This window comes from Crocodylus siamensis, chromosome 6, assembly GCF_052110815.1.
Source record: "Crocodylus siamensis isolate JL-2025a chromosome 6, ASM5211081v1, whole genome shotgun sequence".
NCBI lineage: Eukaryota > Metazoa > Chordata > Crocodylia > Crocodylidae > Crocodylus > Crocodylus siamensis.
In genome coordinates this window covers 17,886,208-17,900,631 of record NC_143400.1, presented here as the reverse complement: position 1 = coordinate 17,900,631, position 14,424 = coordinate 17,886,208, and the positions used below count along the sequence as shown (strand labels likewise).

Genomic DNA, 14,424 nt, shown 5'->3' with positions numbered 1-14,424 from the left:
TGCCTCCCTGTAGCAAAAAGCTCCTGACCTCAGTGGGCCAATAGCTCTGTGAGGAGGGTGCTAGGAGGAACCAGAGCTGACAGGAAATGGCCAGAAGGGCTTGTCAGCAAAGAAAGGTGCATCCTGGAGATGGGGTGCTGTGGACCACAATAAAAGATGACACAGGTTCAGCCAAGACAGACTTTGCAAAGGAAATTACCACAAAGAGCATAAGATGCTTCTACTGCGCAAACAAGAAGAAGATATGGGACCATGATGCATTGAGGATGGGTAGAGGTGAAAGATGATGTCGAGAAGACCCAAAAGCTAAGTGGGCGCTTTGCCTCTGTGCTTGGCAGTGATGCCAACATGGATGCTGGAGGTGAAGGTAGGATGGGCCACAGGGAATAGAGCTCAGATGTGGAAATAGCCAGAACTGAAGAGAGACAAGATTCACAGCACTCGATGCTTCCCTGTCAGAGGAATCTATGATCTCTGTCTCAAAGCCTGCTGCAGCCCTGAATTCTGGAAGAACTGGCACGGGAATCGCAGGCTCTGAGGTTCCCGTCTGGCCCCTGTGATGTGCCCATGGGTGAGGGGTGGGAGGGAAATGGGGACAGGCCTGGTGGGGACACTGGGACAAAGGGGAGGTGCTGCAGGCTGGTGTTCAACAGCTATGACAGACATGAAGCCAGTCCTGCAGTACTGGGGGTCCTTGTGCTCTTGCTAGACAAGCCTGGCCTGCCCCTGTCCATGCTCAATGAGGGGTGCAGTGGGGTGGGGAGATCTTGCAGGCAGGAGCTCTGGGGAAGTCTGTCCCGGTGTGGTCTCTGCTCCCCATGTTTGCTGGGCATATGGCTCGGACCCTCTCTCCAGGCCAGAGTCTGCTCCTAGAGCACAAGGCCAGAAGAGAGCCGTGTGGGCAGCCAGTCAGACCTCCTGGAGGGAACAGACCTCTGGGCTTCCTTGGGCAGGCTCAGGGTTGCTGTCAGCAGTGAGGGAGAGACAGACCTCACCTACATCCATGTTCTGTCTTGTTATCTTTGCAGCTCATGCCCTTGGCCGAGCCAGTGAGTGCTCTTGTTTCTGATTTTCCTGCACAAATTCCAAGCTCCAGATCCCCTCAGCTGCCAATCCCTCTCACTGAAGAGGAGGCAGGGAGGGAGTCATACTGTCCCAAATACTGGACAGGACCCATTCACCAACCCCATGGTGCTGCCTGGAGTAGGACAGTATGTAGGCACCAGGAGCACTGCTGTGGCCTTGCCCCACTGCACCCTTGCACTAGGCAATAGCTGGCACTTAGCTGGACCCCCAATTCCTCTGAGCTCCTTCGAAATCCCAGCCCAGAAGTGTAACCCTGGCCAGTATCCTGGCTCTGTCCCCTGTGTGCAGGGTTTGGGATCATCTCATCCCACCCATCTGTGCATTAAATTCCCCTCTTCCTGCTCCCTCCCCGTCTGCCTGGCCCCAGCAGCTGCACAGAAGGCCATGCTGACCCTGGACCCTCCCTGGAGCACCGTGTTGAGGGGCGAGAGCATCACTCTGTCATGTAATGGATCCCACCCTCTTGGTGTTTGAAGGGACATTCCTGGATATCAACAGAAACGAAACTCCAAATTAAAGTTGCACAAATGAAAGATGCAGGAAAATACCAGTGCAAGACCAGTGGGTTGTCCAGTGGATTCTGCTCTTCTCCTACCATGGGACTGGTGGGCTTTGGGGTGGTCACTGAGGAGTTGAGACCTCCTGCAGTAGCAGGCAGGGGACAACTGTGGGGGTCCTTCCTCTCCACTCCTAGCTCCCTTAGGGCTCTCCAGGGACCAACCAAGAAGGTCTCTGCAGCCACAGGAGAGAGACCCTGGGATGCTGCCCCTGTTTGCTACAGACATGGCAGCAGTGGGGCAGGCACTTCCTGCTCTGGCACCACAGGGTGGCGGGGGCTGTGCCCATGTAGGAGGATCAATCCCTAAGACAGGACCTTGTGCTGGGTTTGCTCCTGCAGCTCCCAGGGCCGTGGTGCAGGCAGCCAGCATAGCTCCTGCCTCAGGAGCTGCCAGCTGGATGCCCTGTTGTGCTGCTGCCACCCATATCACCCACTCTTGGGACCCATCACTCATTACCCTCCTGCCCCTTCACTCAGTCCGGTCTTGCCCCCCTGGCTGTTGGATGACTCTCCTGCCCCTGCCTCGGGGCAGATTTCTCTGATTCTACTGTAGCACTAGAGGGGTCTCTGGGTCATTTTCAGCTGGGCCCAGGGCACTTTTCCACGTGCCTGCCTCCCCCTCACATCAGTGGATAAACTGCCTTTGTCAGTGTAGCCTGCAGCCCCCGTCCTGCCGGGCAGCACATGCCAAGGAGTGTGGTACCTCATGCAAGGGTCCCTGCAGCTCCCACTCGCTGTGTCTCTCTTTCAGGCTGGCTGATTCTCCAGGCCCCGCATTATGCAGTGTTCGAGGGGGACCGGCTGGTTCTCAGATGTCGTGTGCGGACAGGTGTTGAAGTGCATTGGATGGGATACTACAGAGATGGAGCTGACATCGCACCAAGGCCTGTTCAGTCCAGTTATACTGTTGATCAAGCAAAGACAACAGACAGTAGCAAATACCGATGTGAAGGAGAAATGTTATCTGGTTCTCTTTATTTTATAAGATATTCTAATGAGGTGCTGGTCCTTGTCCGAGGTAAGGATCTGCTGGGGGTGTTGGGCTGGGCAGAGATGAGGCAGCCGCAGGACACAAGGCAGGAGGGCACTGACCACCTGGGAGGGGGAAGGATCTCTTGGGCTGGATGGCATCAGGGGCTGTAATTCACCCAGGTGCCTCTAGTCCTGGGGTGGGCAATTATTTAAGCTGGAGAGCTGTCTATTGAGTTTTGGTGAGATGTCAAGGGCCACAAGGGTAACCCCACCCCTTGACAAGTGCCCTGCCCTCTGGTCACCATCTTAGGACCAGAAGTGTTCCCCCCCCCCCCCCAAGTAATCCTTTTGGGGGTTGCCATCCTGGAACCAGAAAAAAAGCAAATCATACACTAAAAATCAAATATCTACCATAATATATTTTAATTTTATTTTAAAAAATATGTCCTGATTTATGTGCGTTTGTGTAGCGTATAGAGAGTCGATTATATCATAGCTCAAAATACAGCCAGTATATTGTGTTTTGTATATTGTGTCGGGGTGGGGGTGGGGTGTGGGGGGTTGTGAAGTGGTGGGGGCTGTGTGCATGGGGTTTGTGGATGGTGTGGGTGTGGAGTCTGGGGGGTGTGGGAGTGTGTATGAGTAGGTGTGGGGTTTGTGGAGGGCTGGGTGTGTGGTGCAGTTGTTGGGTGGGTATGGGTCCCCCCAGCACTCTACCCCCACCCATGACACACAGCTGTCCCTGCCAGCAGCAGCAGGTGGTGGTAGGCCCTTGGCTCCTAGCCCACTGCAGGCAGAGCCCCCCAGTGATACACAGCTCCAGCTGAGTCCCAGAAACTGCATATGGTGATACAGAGCCCACCCAGCGAGGCCCACTGGCAGGTGCCATGCTGGGCTGGCTCCATGCCAGCACATGGGGTTACCACCATTACAGGAAGTGGTCACGTGCCATTGGGCCAGGCTGGCTCCATGCCTCAATGTGGGGCGTCCAGCACTTCAGCAGACGCCTGCACATGCAGGCACAGAGCTCACCCACCTGGTTGGCACATGGCCCGGGGGTCATGGTAACTCACCACCATCAGGCCAGGTGGGCTCCATGCCTCCATGTGTGGCTCCCCACTGGAGTACTAACAGCCACATGTGGAGGCATGGAGCCAAATGAGCCCAACCCAGTGGTGCACAGCTCTCACCTGCAGTGCTGGGAGCCCCTTGTGCTGGCGCATAGCCAGCTCAGTCCAGCTCAAAGACCCCTTTGCTCAAGCTCCAAGGGGTTGAGCAGCTTGGATGTCCCCACATGCCAGGGCTGGATCACTGCAGCAGGTCCCAGTCCTCTCTTGACCTCTCCCCTCAGGAGTCCCCATCTCCAGAATAAACCTGGGGGTTCATCCCCTTAATGGGAAGGTAGTGGAAGGAGAGCAGTGCTGAGGCTGTGGGGTGTCCCAATCTGGTGTCTTTCTAGAGCTGTTTTCAACACCTGAGCTGAGGGTGGCTGGCTCAGCTGAAGCCAGGGAAGGAAGCCCACTGACCCTGCAGTGTGTCACTCAGCTCAGCTCCCTGAAATCAGACCTACAGCTTCAGTACTCCTTCTCCAAGAGCAGTACGATCATAAGAGAACCAAGAAGCTCCCCCGAATACCACATCCCAGAGGCAGGGCTGGCAGACTCAGGACTCTACTTTTGTGTGGTGCAGACGGTGACCTCAAGTGTAAGGAAACAGATCCCTGAGCAAGACATCGAGGTTAAATGTGAGTGCCCATGACAGGGATTGTCGGGCGGGGTCTGCAGGTTCCAGGAGACAGGGGTGTCAAGCTTACACTGGCCCCCAGCCTGGATCTAGACCATGGGGCTCCTCCCAGCCCGGATCCAGGGGGCAGCAACAGCTCTGGTGGGGCTGTTTTCAGACAGCAGCACAGGTATGGGGGAGGGTGGCAAACTGGAGCTGTGTTCAGGCAGCAAAACAGGCCCATCTCCCCTCTTGGTCTCCCTGCTCACGAGTCCCCGTCTCCGGAGTCACCCTGGGGGTGCAGCCCCCCAATGGGCAGGTGGTGGCAGGGGAGCGGCTGGTGCTGAGCTGCTCCGTGGCTGTGGGCACCGGGCCTCTCGCCTACTCCTGGCACCAGGAGAGCTCTGGCCTGGCTCTGAGCGCAGAGACTCTGGGCTCACGGAGGATGGACTACAAGATCCCTGCTGCCAGGGATAGCGATGCTGGGGAGTATCACTGCGCTGCCTCAAATGGCCACGACCTGGTCCTGAGCCCACGGGTGATGGTCACAGTGTGGGGTGAGTGGGTCCCAGTTGACGGGGGGACGAGGACTTGTTGTTTCCCTGGGGAGGACGTGACTCCCATTAACCCCGGGCCCCGTGGGGCGGGTGCTGGTGGATAAGGTGCTGGGGCCCAGGCTGCTGGGAGGGGAGGCGGGAGGTTGCTCCGCGCAGGCAGCGCCACGAGGGAGGCGGCTGCGGCAGCAGGAGGCCGTGGGCAGCGGGGCGTCCCTGCAGGGTGCGTGGGGGCAGCACCCACTAGTCACCGCTCTGCTACCACAGGGGCTCCTGGCAGTCAGGTCTGGGGCCACGTTTTCATCCCTTTGAAACCCTTCATCTTCCTGAGGAGCATTTTATGGCCTCAGTGAGAAATATCTCTGGAGAAATCCCATGTTGGGCTTTTCTTGCCCGTCACCTCTCACTTGTCTTCTCCTCTCAGTCTCTTTGGGCAATTGAGAAAGTGCAATAAGATAGAGTGAGGAGCTGTGCTGGAGTGTTGCTGTGGGCGTGATTATCCAATGAGCAAGATGCAAGATGTATTTGGCAATGTCTTTTCTTAGGCCAACCTCACAGTTGGAAGGGACAGTAGAGAAGCTTTGGGACACAAAATGCCCTTCCTTAGCTCTCACAGAGAAATACAAGCTGCCTCAGCTAAACAACCAGTGGAAGAGATGCTACAGCAGCCTACACACTGCCCTGGGTGTGTGGCCCTGGACCCACATGAGGGCCCATAATATCCCATAGCAGGCGTGGGCTCCAAGCGTGTCCATGGGATTCGTGCCACCCCTGTCATGGCCTGCCCCCCATGCTGTGCTGCTTAGAGCACCCACCTGTGTGGGCTCCAGGGTAGCCCACGGTGTTGGGTGTGTGGGACACCTCCTCCCCTGCTGTCCTGCCCCTCCTGCAGGAGGTCTGGACACTGATGCCTCGGTAGCCCACACAGATGCTCTGAGCAACACAACACAGGGCGCAGACAGGCTACACAAAGCCCCTCACCCACTGTACTCCTTCCCCCTCCCAATTACCACACCTGGGTGCAAGTGCCCTGCCTGGTCCCCCCCCCCGTTCTGTCCCCATGGCCAGTGCATAGCGGCTCCTCCCCACCCCACCCCATTCACTCCTCTCTTCTCCTCGTGAACTGGAGAGTGAGCAGGAGCTCTCCCCTCTGGCCTCCTGCTCCCTCCAGCCCCATCCTGTACTCACACCCTCTCCCTGGTGCTTGCAGTGCCTGTGACTGGAGCTAATGTTATCACAGATAAGCCAGAGCTGGTGCTCACAGTGGGAGAAAGCCTGAATCTCAGCTGCTCGGTGCAGGAGGGGACGGACCCAGCGTTCAGGTGGCTTCACAGTGCCCAGGAGCTGGACACGGCCTCAGAGCTGGGGCTGCTGAGTCCTGTGGGGCACATCTTGTGTGTGGAGTCGGTGCAGCTGTGGGAAATTACCCGTGCATCGCCAGCAGCCAGCTCAGCCTGGAGAGAGTCTTCCAGGCCCCCAGCAAGATCCTGGCCATCACCGTAAGAGGTAACACCTGGGGCTGGATAAGGAAGGGGCTGGGTAGGGGCTGAGGTAGGACCTGGGTCAGAGTTATGCTCAGCTGCAGAGTCAGATTCAAGATCTCACTGGGGCTTTGCACCCAGCCTGGATTTCATTGTGAGACAGGATGGGGACAGGCTTTAGTACCAGGAGGGATCCATCCTGGTTCTGGTACCTCTGAGATCCCAACCTGACTCATAGCCAGGCCTTACATTTGCCTCGCAGGTCTGTGGAAGAAATCAAACTTCGTGTTGTGGTTGAATCAGAACTGACAGAGCCAGCTTTTCTTTATTTAGGGCTATACTGTGATCACAGGGAGGATTTCATACAGCAAGGGGAATCACCCACTTGTCTGTTTCAAAGGAATCCTCGGACTCACTAAGTTTTCAAGCATTTTTATACTTAAGACAGATAAAGAGAAAAAAATACAACTTTGGAGAAACTAAAACAAGTTTACTTAATTGGACGTCTGTGCACAGGGTAATAAGACATGCAGGATTTCTTATCTCAAAATATATAACTGAAATAAGCTGTATCAGCACTTCTGGTCTCTGTCTGTTTTTCTAGTCAAGGAGGCCAGAAGCCCGACTAAATTTACTCCTACAAGTTATAGTGGGGAAGGAGTTTTTAAACCCAGGGTGGGCAAAACATGGCTTGCAGGCTGGATCTGGGCTGCCAAGGGGTTTTATTCAGTTTGTGGTGGGTCCCTTGGCCCCACGCAGCCCAGGCTTAGCGGGTAGCCCTGGCTGTGACACATGCAGCCTGTCCCACCACCCATGGATGTGCAGCAGGGCTGGGGTGATGCAGCAGCTGGACCCCACTTCCTGGCAGCCTCAGCAGCAGCTCTTTCCATCTGCTGGTGCCAGTATTGCTGCCACCGCTGCTGGACTCAGCCCTGCTGCCCAAGCACCCTGGCCCATCTGTACTGCACCAACCACCGGGGAGCACTGGTCAGAGCGGGCAGGTGCGATCTTAATGGAGACCAGTCCAGGATCCATGTGGACAGGATGGGCTTGGCCAAGTGAATGGGATGGGGCCACAGACAGGTGGGGAGCAGGGTCTGGGAATGAAACGGGTGGAGAGATCTGAGGCCAGGGCTGGGATCAAGGGGCTGTGAAAGCACAGGGCTGAGGCCCAGGGCAGAGCCACAGCCAGGATCCCTGCATGCCCTGAAACTGCCCATAGAATTGGTGCCCATCTCCCCACCCACATTCAGCCCCATCTCATCCACCTGGCCAAGCACACCTTGCCTGCCAGCTCCATGAGGACCCTTAGATTGCTGGGTGGTGAGAGCGTGGGGCCGGGCTCTGGGGTTGACTAACTTAGGGATTTTTGGTGAGATGTTGCAGGCAGGCAGTGCTGACAAAGCGCAACAGGGTTTGGCTGGGGGCTAACGCAGTCCACAACAGCTCACCCAAACTCCCTAAGTGGCCCTCAAGCCCAAATAATTGCCCACCCTGGTTTGGGATTGTAACTGCCCTCATCAGGATCTGGGGTGCGTGGCTGGAGCCTGGTCCCTTCCAGTGGAGAGGGGCGGAGGGCAATAGGGGCAGCAAGGAGGGCTTCATGCTGTTAAGAAAGCTGGGAGGTGCCGCAAGCTAATGCCAGAGACAAGGCCCTGTGCAAATTGTAGTGGTCCGGCACCCACTTCACAATATTGGCAAGGGGATACTACTGCTTATGACACCCCAGTGCCCATAGTGCTAGGACTGTAAAGCGGGTAGGAGGGGCATCCCAGGCTGCATTGGAAGGGAAGTATCAGATGGGAGGGGGTTATCAGAGGCACTGTACTAGGGTCAGTGCTGAAACCAATGCTACTTGACGCTTCCATGATTGACCTTAGCACAGAAAGGAGGATGGTGCAACGGAGCTCTGCAAGGGCCATGGCACAGGGATCATTGTCAAGAGAGGAAGATCAGGGCATTGCAAAGAACAGCTGGGGTGACCCTGAGTCCCAGGACACTGGGGACGGGATGGGTCACGCAGTTATCATAGAATCCTAGAAAATGGAGGTTGGAAGGCACCTCAGGAGGTCACATCTAGCCCAACCTCCTCAAAGCAGGACCAGCCCCAACTACATCCCAGCTAGGATATTGTCAAGCCAGGCCTTAAAAACCTCCAAGGATGGAGATTCCACCCCCTCTTTGGGTAACCTGTTTCAGTGCTTCTCCACCCTCCCAGTGAGAAAGTTTCTCCTAATATCCAACCTAAACTTCCCTTGCTGCAGCTTGAGCCCATTGCTTCTTGTTCTGTCATTTGTCACCACTGAGAACAGTTCAGCTCCAGCTTCTTTGCAACGCCCCTTCAAGGAGTTGAAGGCTGCTATGAAATCCCCCCTCAGTCTTCTTTTCTGCAGACTAAATAAGTCCCTCAGCCTCTCCTCATAAGTCATGTGGTCCAGCCCCTGAACCATTTTTGTTGCCCTCCACTGGACTCTCTCAAATTTGTCCACATCCTTTCTGTAATGGGGTGCTCAAAACTGGATATAGGGCTCCAGATGTGGCCTCTCAATGTGGCACTTGGGGCTGCCTTCAGCCAGGATCTCTTTCAATGGGAAAGACTGAGAAGTTACAGGATGAATCGGTCCATCACAGAATGGCTGAGCTGCCAGTGCAAGCATCCATGGAGTACAATGTACCCGGACATATTGAGGGGTGCTGTCAGTGGAGGCAGGGACGGATTAGCGCCGTGGGAGGACAAAACGCAGGCTGGGGTGGCACAGGGGAGGGCTGGTGCAGCGCTCAGGGAGCTGAGCACCTGTTGGATGTGGGCTTGGCTGGGCAGGAATGGGGAGACATGCTGGACATGGGCCTTGTATTCCTTGTGAGCTGCTTGGGGACAAGCACCAGGTATAGACAAGATCTGCTGAAGGGAAAGACCAGTGTTGGCACAAGGGCAGATGGGATTAAAGCAGCAGGAGCGGCCATGGCTGTGAATCAGAAGGCAGCTCCAGGCCCTCGGAAGTGTGGGGCTCTGGAGCTGCCACCCAGTCAGAGCAGTGGGGCAGGGTCAGTTCCTGGAGGATCGTGAGAGATGCTGTCTGCAGTACCAGGGACTGGATGGATGGATGGATGCAGTAAGTATCTTCCAGCTGCTTGGTGCTGTGAGAGCTGGGGGCTCATGAACATGTTTCCTTTCTCTTCCCAGGGGATGCGACTACCTGGGTGGCTGTGGGTGTGACTGTCACCCTCCTGTGTCTGGTCGGTGCCACTGTGGGTGCTGTGGTCTGCGTCAGGCGCTAGCAGAAACCAGGTGGGTGTCACCCTTGACTCTGCTCCTGCCATGCAGACCTCACCATGCAGGGAGCTTGCTGAAATTCATAGGCATTGTTGGCCATCTCTGAGGATCACACCCACGCAAGCACTAATGGGAAAAGTGGATGTGAAGTGGCAACAGACACAGGGATTCAAACTCCCATAAGTGGCTATAGTGCCTGCCCTGCTGCAGCCGCAGACCATCTCTTGCCAGCCCAGCAGGGATAACTGGGTGCCTGGGACACATGGAGGCCCCAGATGCTCACGGCTCCTTACCCAAGAGCTGCTCCAGGGGATGGGGATGGACGCTTGAGCCTGGGCCCTCGTTCACGCCCCTCCTTCTCTTACCCTGGCCAGCTGCTCTGTGCTCAGCCCTCGAGGTTATGCAGCCTAAGCTGACCTCTCCATCACTCTTCCCACCGTGGTTCCCCCAGCCGCTGTCTCCTGTGCACTAGCAAAAGCCATCCACACCTGGCAGCCGGGGGAAGAGTCTAATGCCCCTTTTCTCACTTGCTTTGCAGAGGAGACATGTTTCACTGCCTGGTGGAGGGGAGTACAGCCCTGAGAATAGGCAGGGTTTGGGGGCAGGAGTGGGGTGAGGGGTAAGTTCAATGTTGTCTTGTTTAAAGGCTATTGGGTTGCCCAGTGCCTGGGTCATCTCTCAGCTACTCCTGCAGGAGCAGGAGCCCCACTGATGACTGGAGCTGGTTCTCACTCAGGCTCTGCAAGTGGCTGTCTCATTGCCACTGCCACCATCCTGGGCTGGACACAAAAGGGTCATCCCTGGTGCTTGCTGGACAGTGAGTCAGGATGTGCACACAGCAGAGCACACTCTGTCCAGGTGCATGGCAATGACAGTCAGGCCAAGTGAGCACACAGGGTCAGACTGTGTCACAACCCAGCCCAGGCTGTGGCCTTTCCAGTGACACAGCCAAAGTCAGTATGGTTTTGGGGATCCTCTGGTCCTGTCTCCCAGTCTGAACCTGCTGGAGGTTGAAAGGAGGCACCGCAGTCACAGGCTGCTGATGACATCCTGGCTGCTTGCGTGGAGAGAGCAGAGTCTGTGCCCACTCACCTTGCACAGGAAGGAGATGGATCTCTAGAAGGGAAGATGATCTAGGGATTTCTTGGGTCCCTCCCTTGCCCTCGGCTGGCCTGCAGAGCCTTGGGCTGGGAGAGGGTGGAGGCGCCACCCTGTACATGGACAGGGGTGTTTCACTGCAGGCCTGAGCTGCAATCCCGATCATGGGGCAGCACCCTCCGCACTGCTGCCCCTGTGACCAACAACAGCACCAGCTGTAAACTGGGAGTCTGAGCTTCCATCTAAGCAGCCGCCGGATCCCAGGGAACCCTGTCCCCGAGGAAGCGCACAAAGGGAAATGCCCGCTGGGGTTGGGTACAGAGACTCCAGCAGGACTTTACTGAGGGCAGTGCTGGGCAGAGGGACAGTGGCATGGTGGACAGGGGCATCCAGGGGTTTCCCTGCCTGGTCTGTGGCAGCTGCTGGGGAGAATCAGGGGCGCATCTGAGACCAGGTGTTGATAGTGTGATGATCAGTGCTGTTAAAGAAGTACACCTTCTTGATAAAAGCAAGGCTCTAGCAATGCTGTGCAGCTAGCTCTTTACAACAACAAGCAGCCCTATCTCTCTCTGAGCCACTTCAGACTTGCAAAGCAAAGTGTTCTCATAAAAGCACAGTGCGCTGTTCCCACAGTTAGAGCAGGGACCAGGCTGAGACTCAGAACAGACCCTGCCAGGGCTTGATTCTCCCTTGCACTTCTCCTCCAGCCACAGAAAGCCCTTGGCATGAATCTGAATCTGGCCCCTACATGTAGGTGCCTTCATTGTCCATCCACCCGACTGTTTTCCCATGCCCTGCTCTGCATGTGTCCATTCCATTCCCCTGAGCTCTCTGCATCTTCTTCTCCACAGGAGCACCCCAGGCCCAGTCCAGCAGGAGCCCCCTGCCCATGGGCTGCTTCCTCCAGCTACCCTGGGTTCCAGTCAGCTGGAGCTAGAGTATGCCAATGGTAAGGCGCCCCATTACCAGCCATGTAAGCCACTAAGCTGGGGGCTGATGATCAGAGTCGGGCAATGTCCCAGGCTGGAGCTGTAGTAGGGACATTCTCCTGCTTTGGCTTTATAGCCCAGGTGGGCTGCCAGGAGGCTCTGCTCAGACCTGGTGGCTCATATGAATGTCAGCATGAGGCAGGGGTCCCTGCCTGGGCTCCACTAGAGACCTGCCTACATGCCGTCTCCATCTGCTGCATCATCTTCCACCCCAGGCCTCTTACAGCCCCCTCCCATCAGCTGGGATCAGGCAGGACCCCTTCCAGTCAGCTAGATAGGAAGGGCAGGGAGTTGTGGCCTCCAAGCTGAGAGCCCAGTACCAGAGGACTGGTCACTGGAGCTAAGCCAGCTGCACTTGTCCTGTTTCAGCACAGGCTGGCATGTTTGCACTGGCCAGGCAAAGTCGCCCTGTGGACCTGGCACCTCCACACTGACTCTGTCCCAGACCACTTCCATCACGGTGCCCACCAAACACCTCTGCCACAATCCCCGGCTGGCTCCTGGAAGCAAGGCACTCTGGGAGATACCTGAAGACTGCCCGTGGCGCGGTGGTGGAACACAGCGAGACCATTTCAACTAATAGGCTTCCATGTGGCGCCTGAGCGGCTGTGGGTGGGATGATCTGACTCAATGAGAGCTCATCCCTGCTGAAGTACAGGCAACTGCAGATGGCCGTAGCCAATCTGCCCCTGCCTGGGGGCCCTGTGCCTGGGCTGCCTGGGTGGGACTGCAGTGCCAGGGAGCAGCAGGTGTGCAGCACAGTCACTGTTTTTGTAGTTAAGGCCTAAGTGAGACCTGGCTTTTCCTTCCAGTGTGTCCCCAGGAGCAGGGGAGCAGGGACATGGTCTATTCCGTTGTCAACATCCAGAAAGGAAGCAGCGGTGAGTGGCACAGAGCTGTGTCTCCATAGAGAGGCAGGAGGGGTGTAACACAGTGGTGGGTGAGAGACGCACAAGTGCGTCTGGGTTTCTAGGGGGAGTTTAGGTCCCCTCATCTCTGACTTTCCTGGCCAGGAAGGGAAATGACCAGCTTCCAGCTGCCCTAGAGCCTTGGTCAGGATTTGTTCTCAGGACTGGTGTCAGCTGGCAGGGAAGCTCAGACACTTGGAGCCCCTCCTGCTTCATGTTCAGGTTGGCAGGATGCAGCTCCTAGGTTCAGGCAGGGCTGGCGCAGGGGTAGGAGAGAGGCCTGGGGGACCCATGCCCTCAGCGTTGGGTCCCAGGCACAACAGGCAGCTGGAGCTGGTCGGGGAGGTGCAGGGAGCTGATGCCAGGGTCCCAGAGTGCACATTACTGCCCAGGCCTGATCCCTTTGTGTCTCTCTCGCAGCCAAGCCCACATGAATCTCCCAGACGGATGATGTAAGCATGACACCCCCCCCCCCCACCCCCCCAGCCTGGCGCTCCCTGCCTGCTGGTGTCTCGTGGCACCTCTCCACCCCTGCCCACCCCGCTGACTGCCCCTGTGCTCTCTCCAGCAGGGACACCTTGTCACCTATGCTGTGCTCTGCAGTCCCAGGCCCTCCTGGGATTCAGCCACCAAAGTGAGAGCATCAGAAGGGGGGGACCAATCCAAGAGCAACATTTATGAGACCATTACCCACCTTTGACCTGCGCTGACGCCAGCATGATCCCTCAATGTCTGGGACAGCCCAGGCTGCTCAGTAACACTTCACTATCCACCTGGCCTGCAGTAGAGAGCGCAGGGCATGAGGGCAGCAACCACAGGAGCTGGTGCCCAGCCTGGTGCCTGCAGTGGCAGCATAGCAGTGGTTGTGGCTCTAGCTCTGTACTGAGCAGTTGCTGCCAGGCCCAAGGGCAGCACGCCCAGAAGGCCAGGGCTTTGCAGGGCAACTGGCTGAGTTAGGGTTTTTTGGCCTGGATGGAGGGAGCCTGGGAAGCAACCTTAATCTGCTGTATTCCCTCAAGTGGGGTCTCTGACTCTTCTGTCTTCACCCCAGAGGTTGCTGCTGTCACAAACCCATCTACCGAGCATGCCAGAGCTCAAGATGCCAGGACACTTGTATATGTTATGACTTGTTGGCATACACGTTATGAAACGGTACAAAAGATCACCATTTCTCTAGCTCAGTTGCATAACCAAATACATGTGCATGCTTCTTTTTCGTGTCAGATTTTGATTTATTGTGGCAAGTTAGACCACCTCCAACATGTTTTATTTTTACCATGGCCAGTTGTTCTAGGAAGCTTTTTTTTGTCATGATACTGCTGGCACATGTACATGTCGCGCACAGGTAAATTCGCCGCTTTACATGTCCTGACACCCTTTGGCCACCAAGGTGCTGCTTGAAGTCGTTGGTAATCGTACTTTGCAGTTCAGTTGCTAGTTTTCTGATGTAACGAATGCCTTTTCCCAGCAGGTGTTGCCTGGCATGGATCAGTTGTTTTAACTATGGATCATTCCTTACTCCTCAATAAGTGAATCAATTTAATTTTTTTTTTTTTTTGCACTAAAACCAGTTTGTGTTAGTAGATGTACTCTACTCACAGCTTCAATAACATGTGTTGGTGTCATGAAGAGTGGGCATCTTGATTATGTCAGGAACTGTTTTGAGCACAAGACCCCTGATTTTTAATGTCACATTTTCTTGCGGGAAAAAATTGGTGTTGCTTAGTGAAACACATTTCCAGTATTGCCCACTGTATAGTGCTGTGGTGTCCAGTTTGACG

At 56.0% G+C, this 14,424-nt stretch overlaps 1 protein-coding gene across 1 annotated transcript; it reads left to right on the top strand.

Annotated features, from left to right (window-relative positions):
• The first annotated feature begins 348 nt into the window (after positions 1-348).
• LOC149861346 (Fc receptor-like protein 3) lies at positions 349-13,077 on the top strand. Its single transcript, XM_090053748.1, has 9 exons — positions 349-367; positions 1,454-1,531; positions 2,397-2,474; positions 4,077-4,361; positions 4,612-4,896; positions 6,104-6,308; positions 11,598-11,695; positions 12,548-12,616; positions 13,064-13,077. Exons 1-9 carry the CDS (start codon positions 349-351, stop codon positions 13,075-13,077), a joined length of 1,131 nt encoding a protein of 376 aa, XP_089909874.1.
• The last annotated feature ends 1,347 nt before the right edge of the window (positions 13,078-14,424 follow it).

What these genes read in the sequence shown, in the direction of transcription:
- LOC149861346 (XM_090053748.1), top strand. An exon ending in CAGATGTCGTGTGCGGACAG is followed by an intron (nt 2,475 to 4,076) that starts GTGTTGAAGTGC and finishes GTGTCTTTCTAG; the next exon opens with AGCTGTTTTCAACACCTGAG. An exon ending in GGAGCTAGAGTATGCCAATG is followed by an intron (nt 11,696 to 12,547) that starts GTAAGGCGCCCC and finishes TTTTCCTTCCAG; the next exon opens with TGTGTCCCCAGGAGCAGGGG.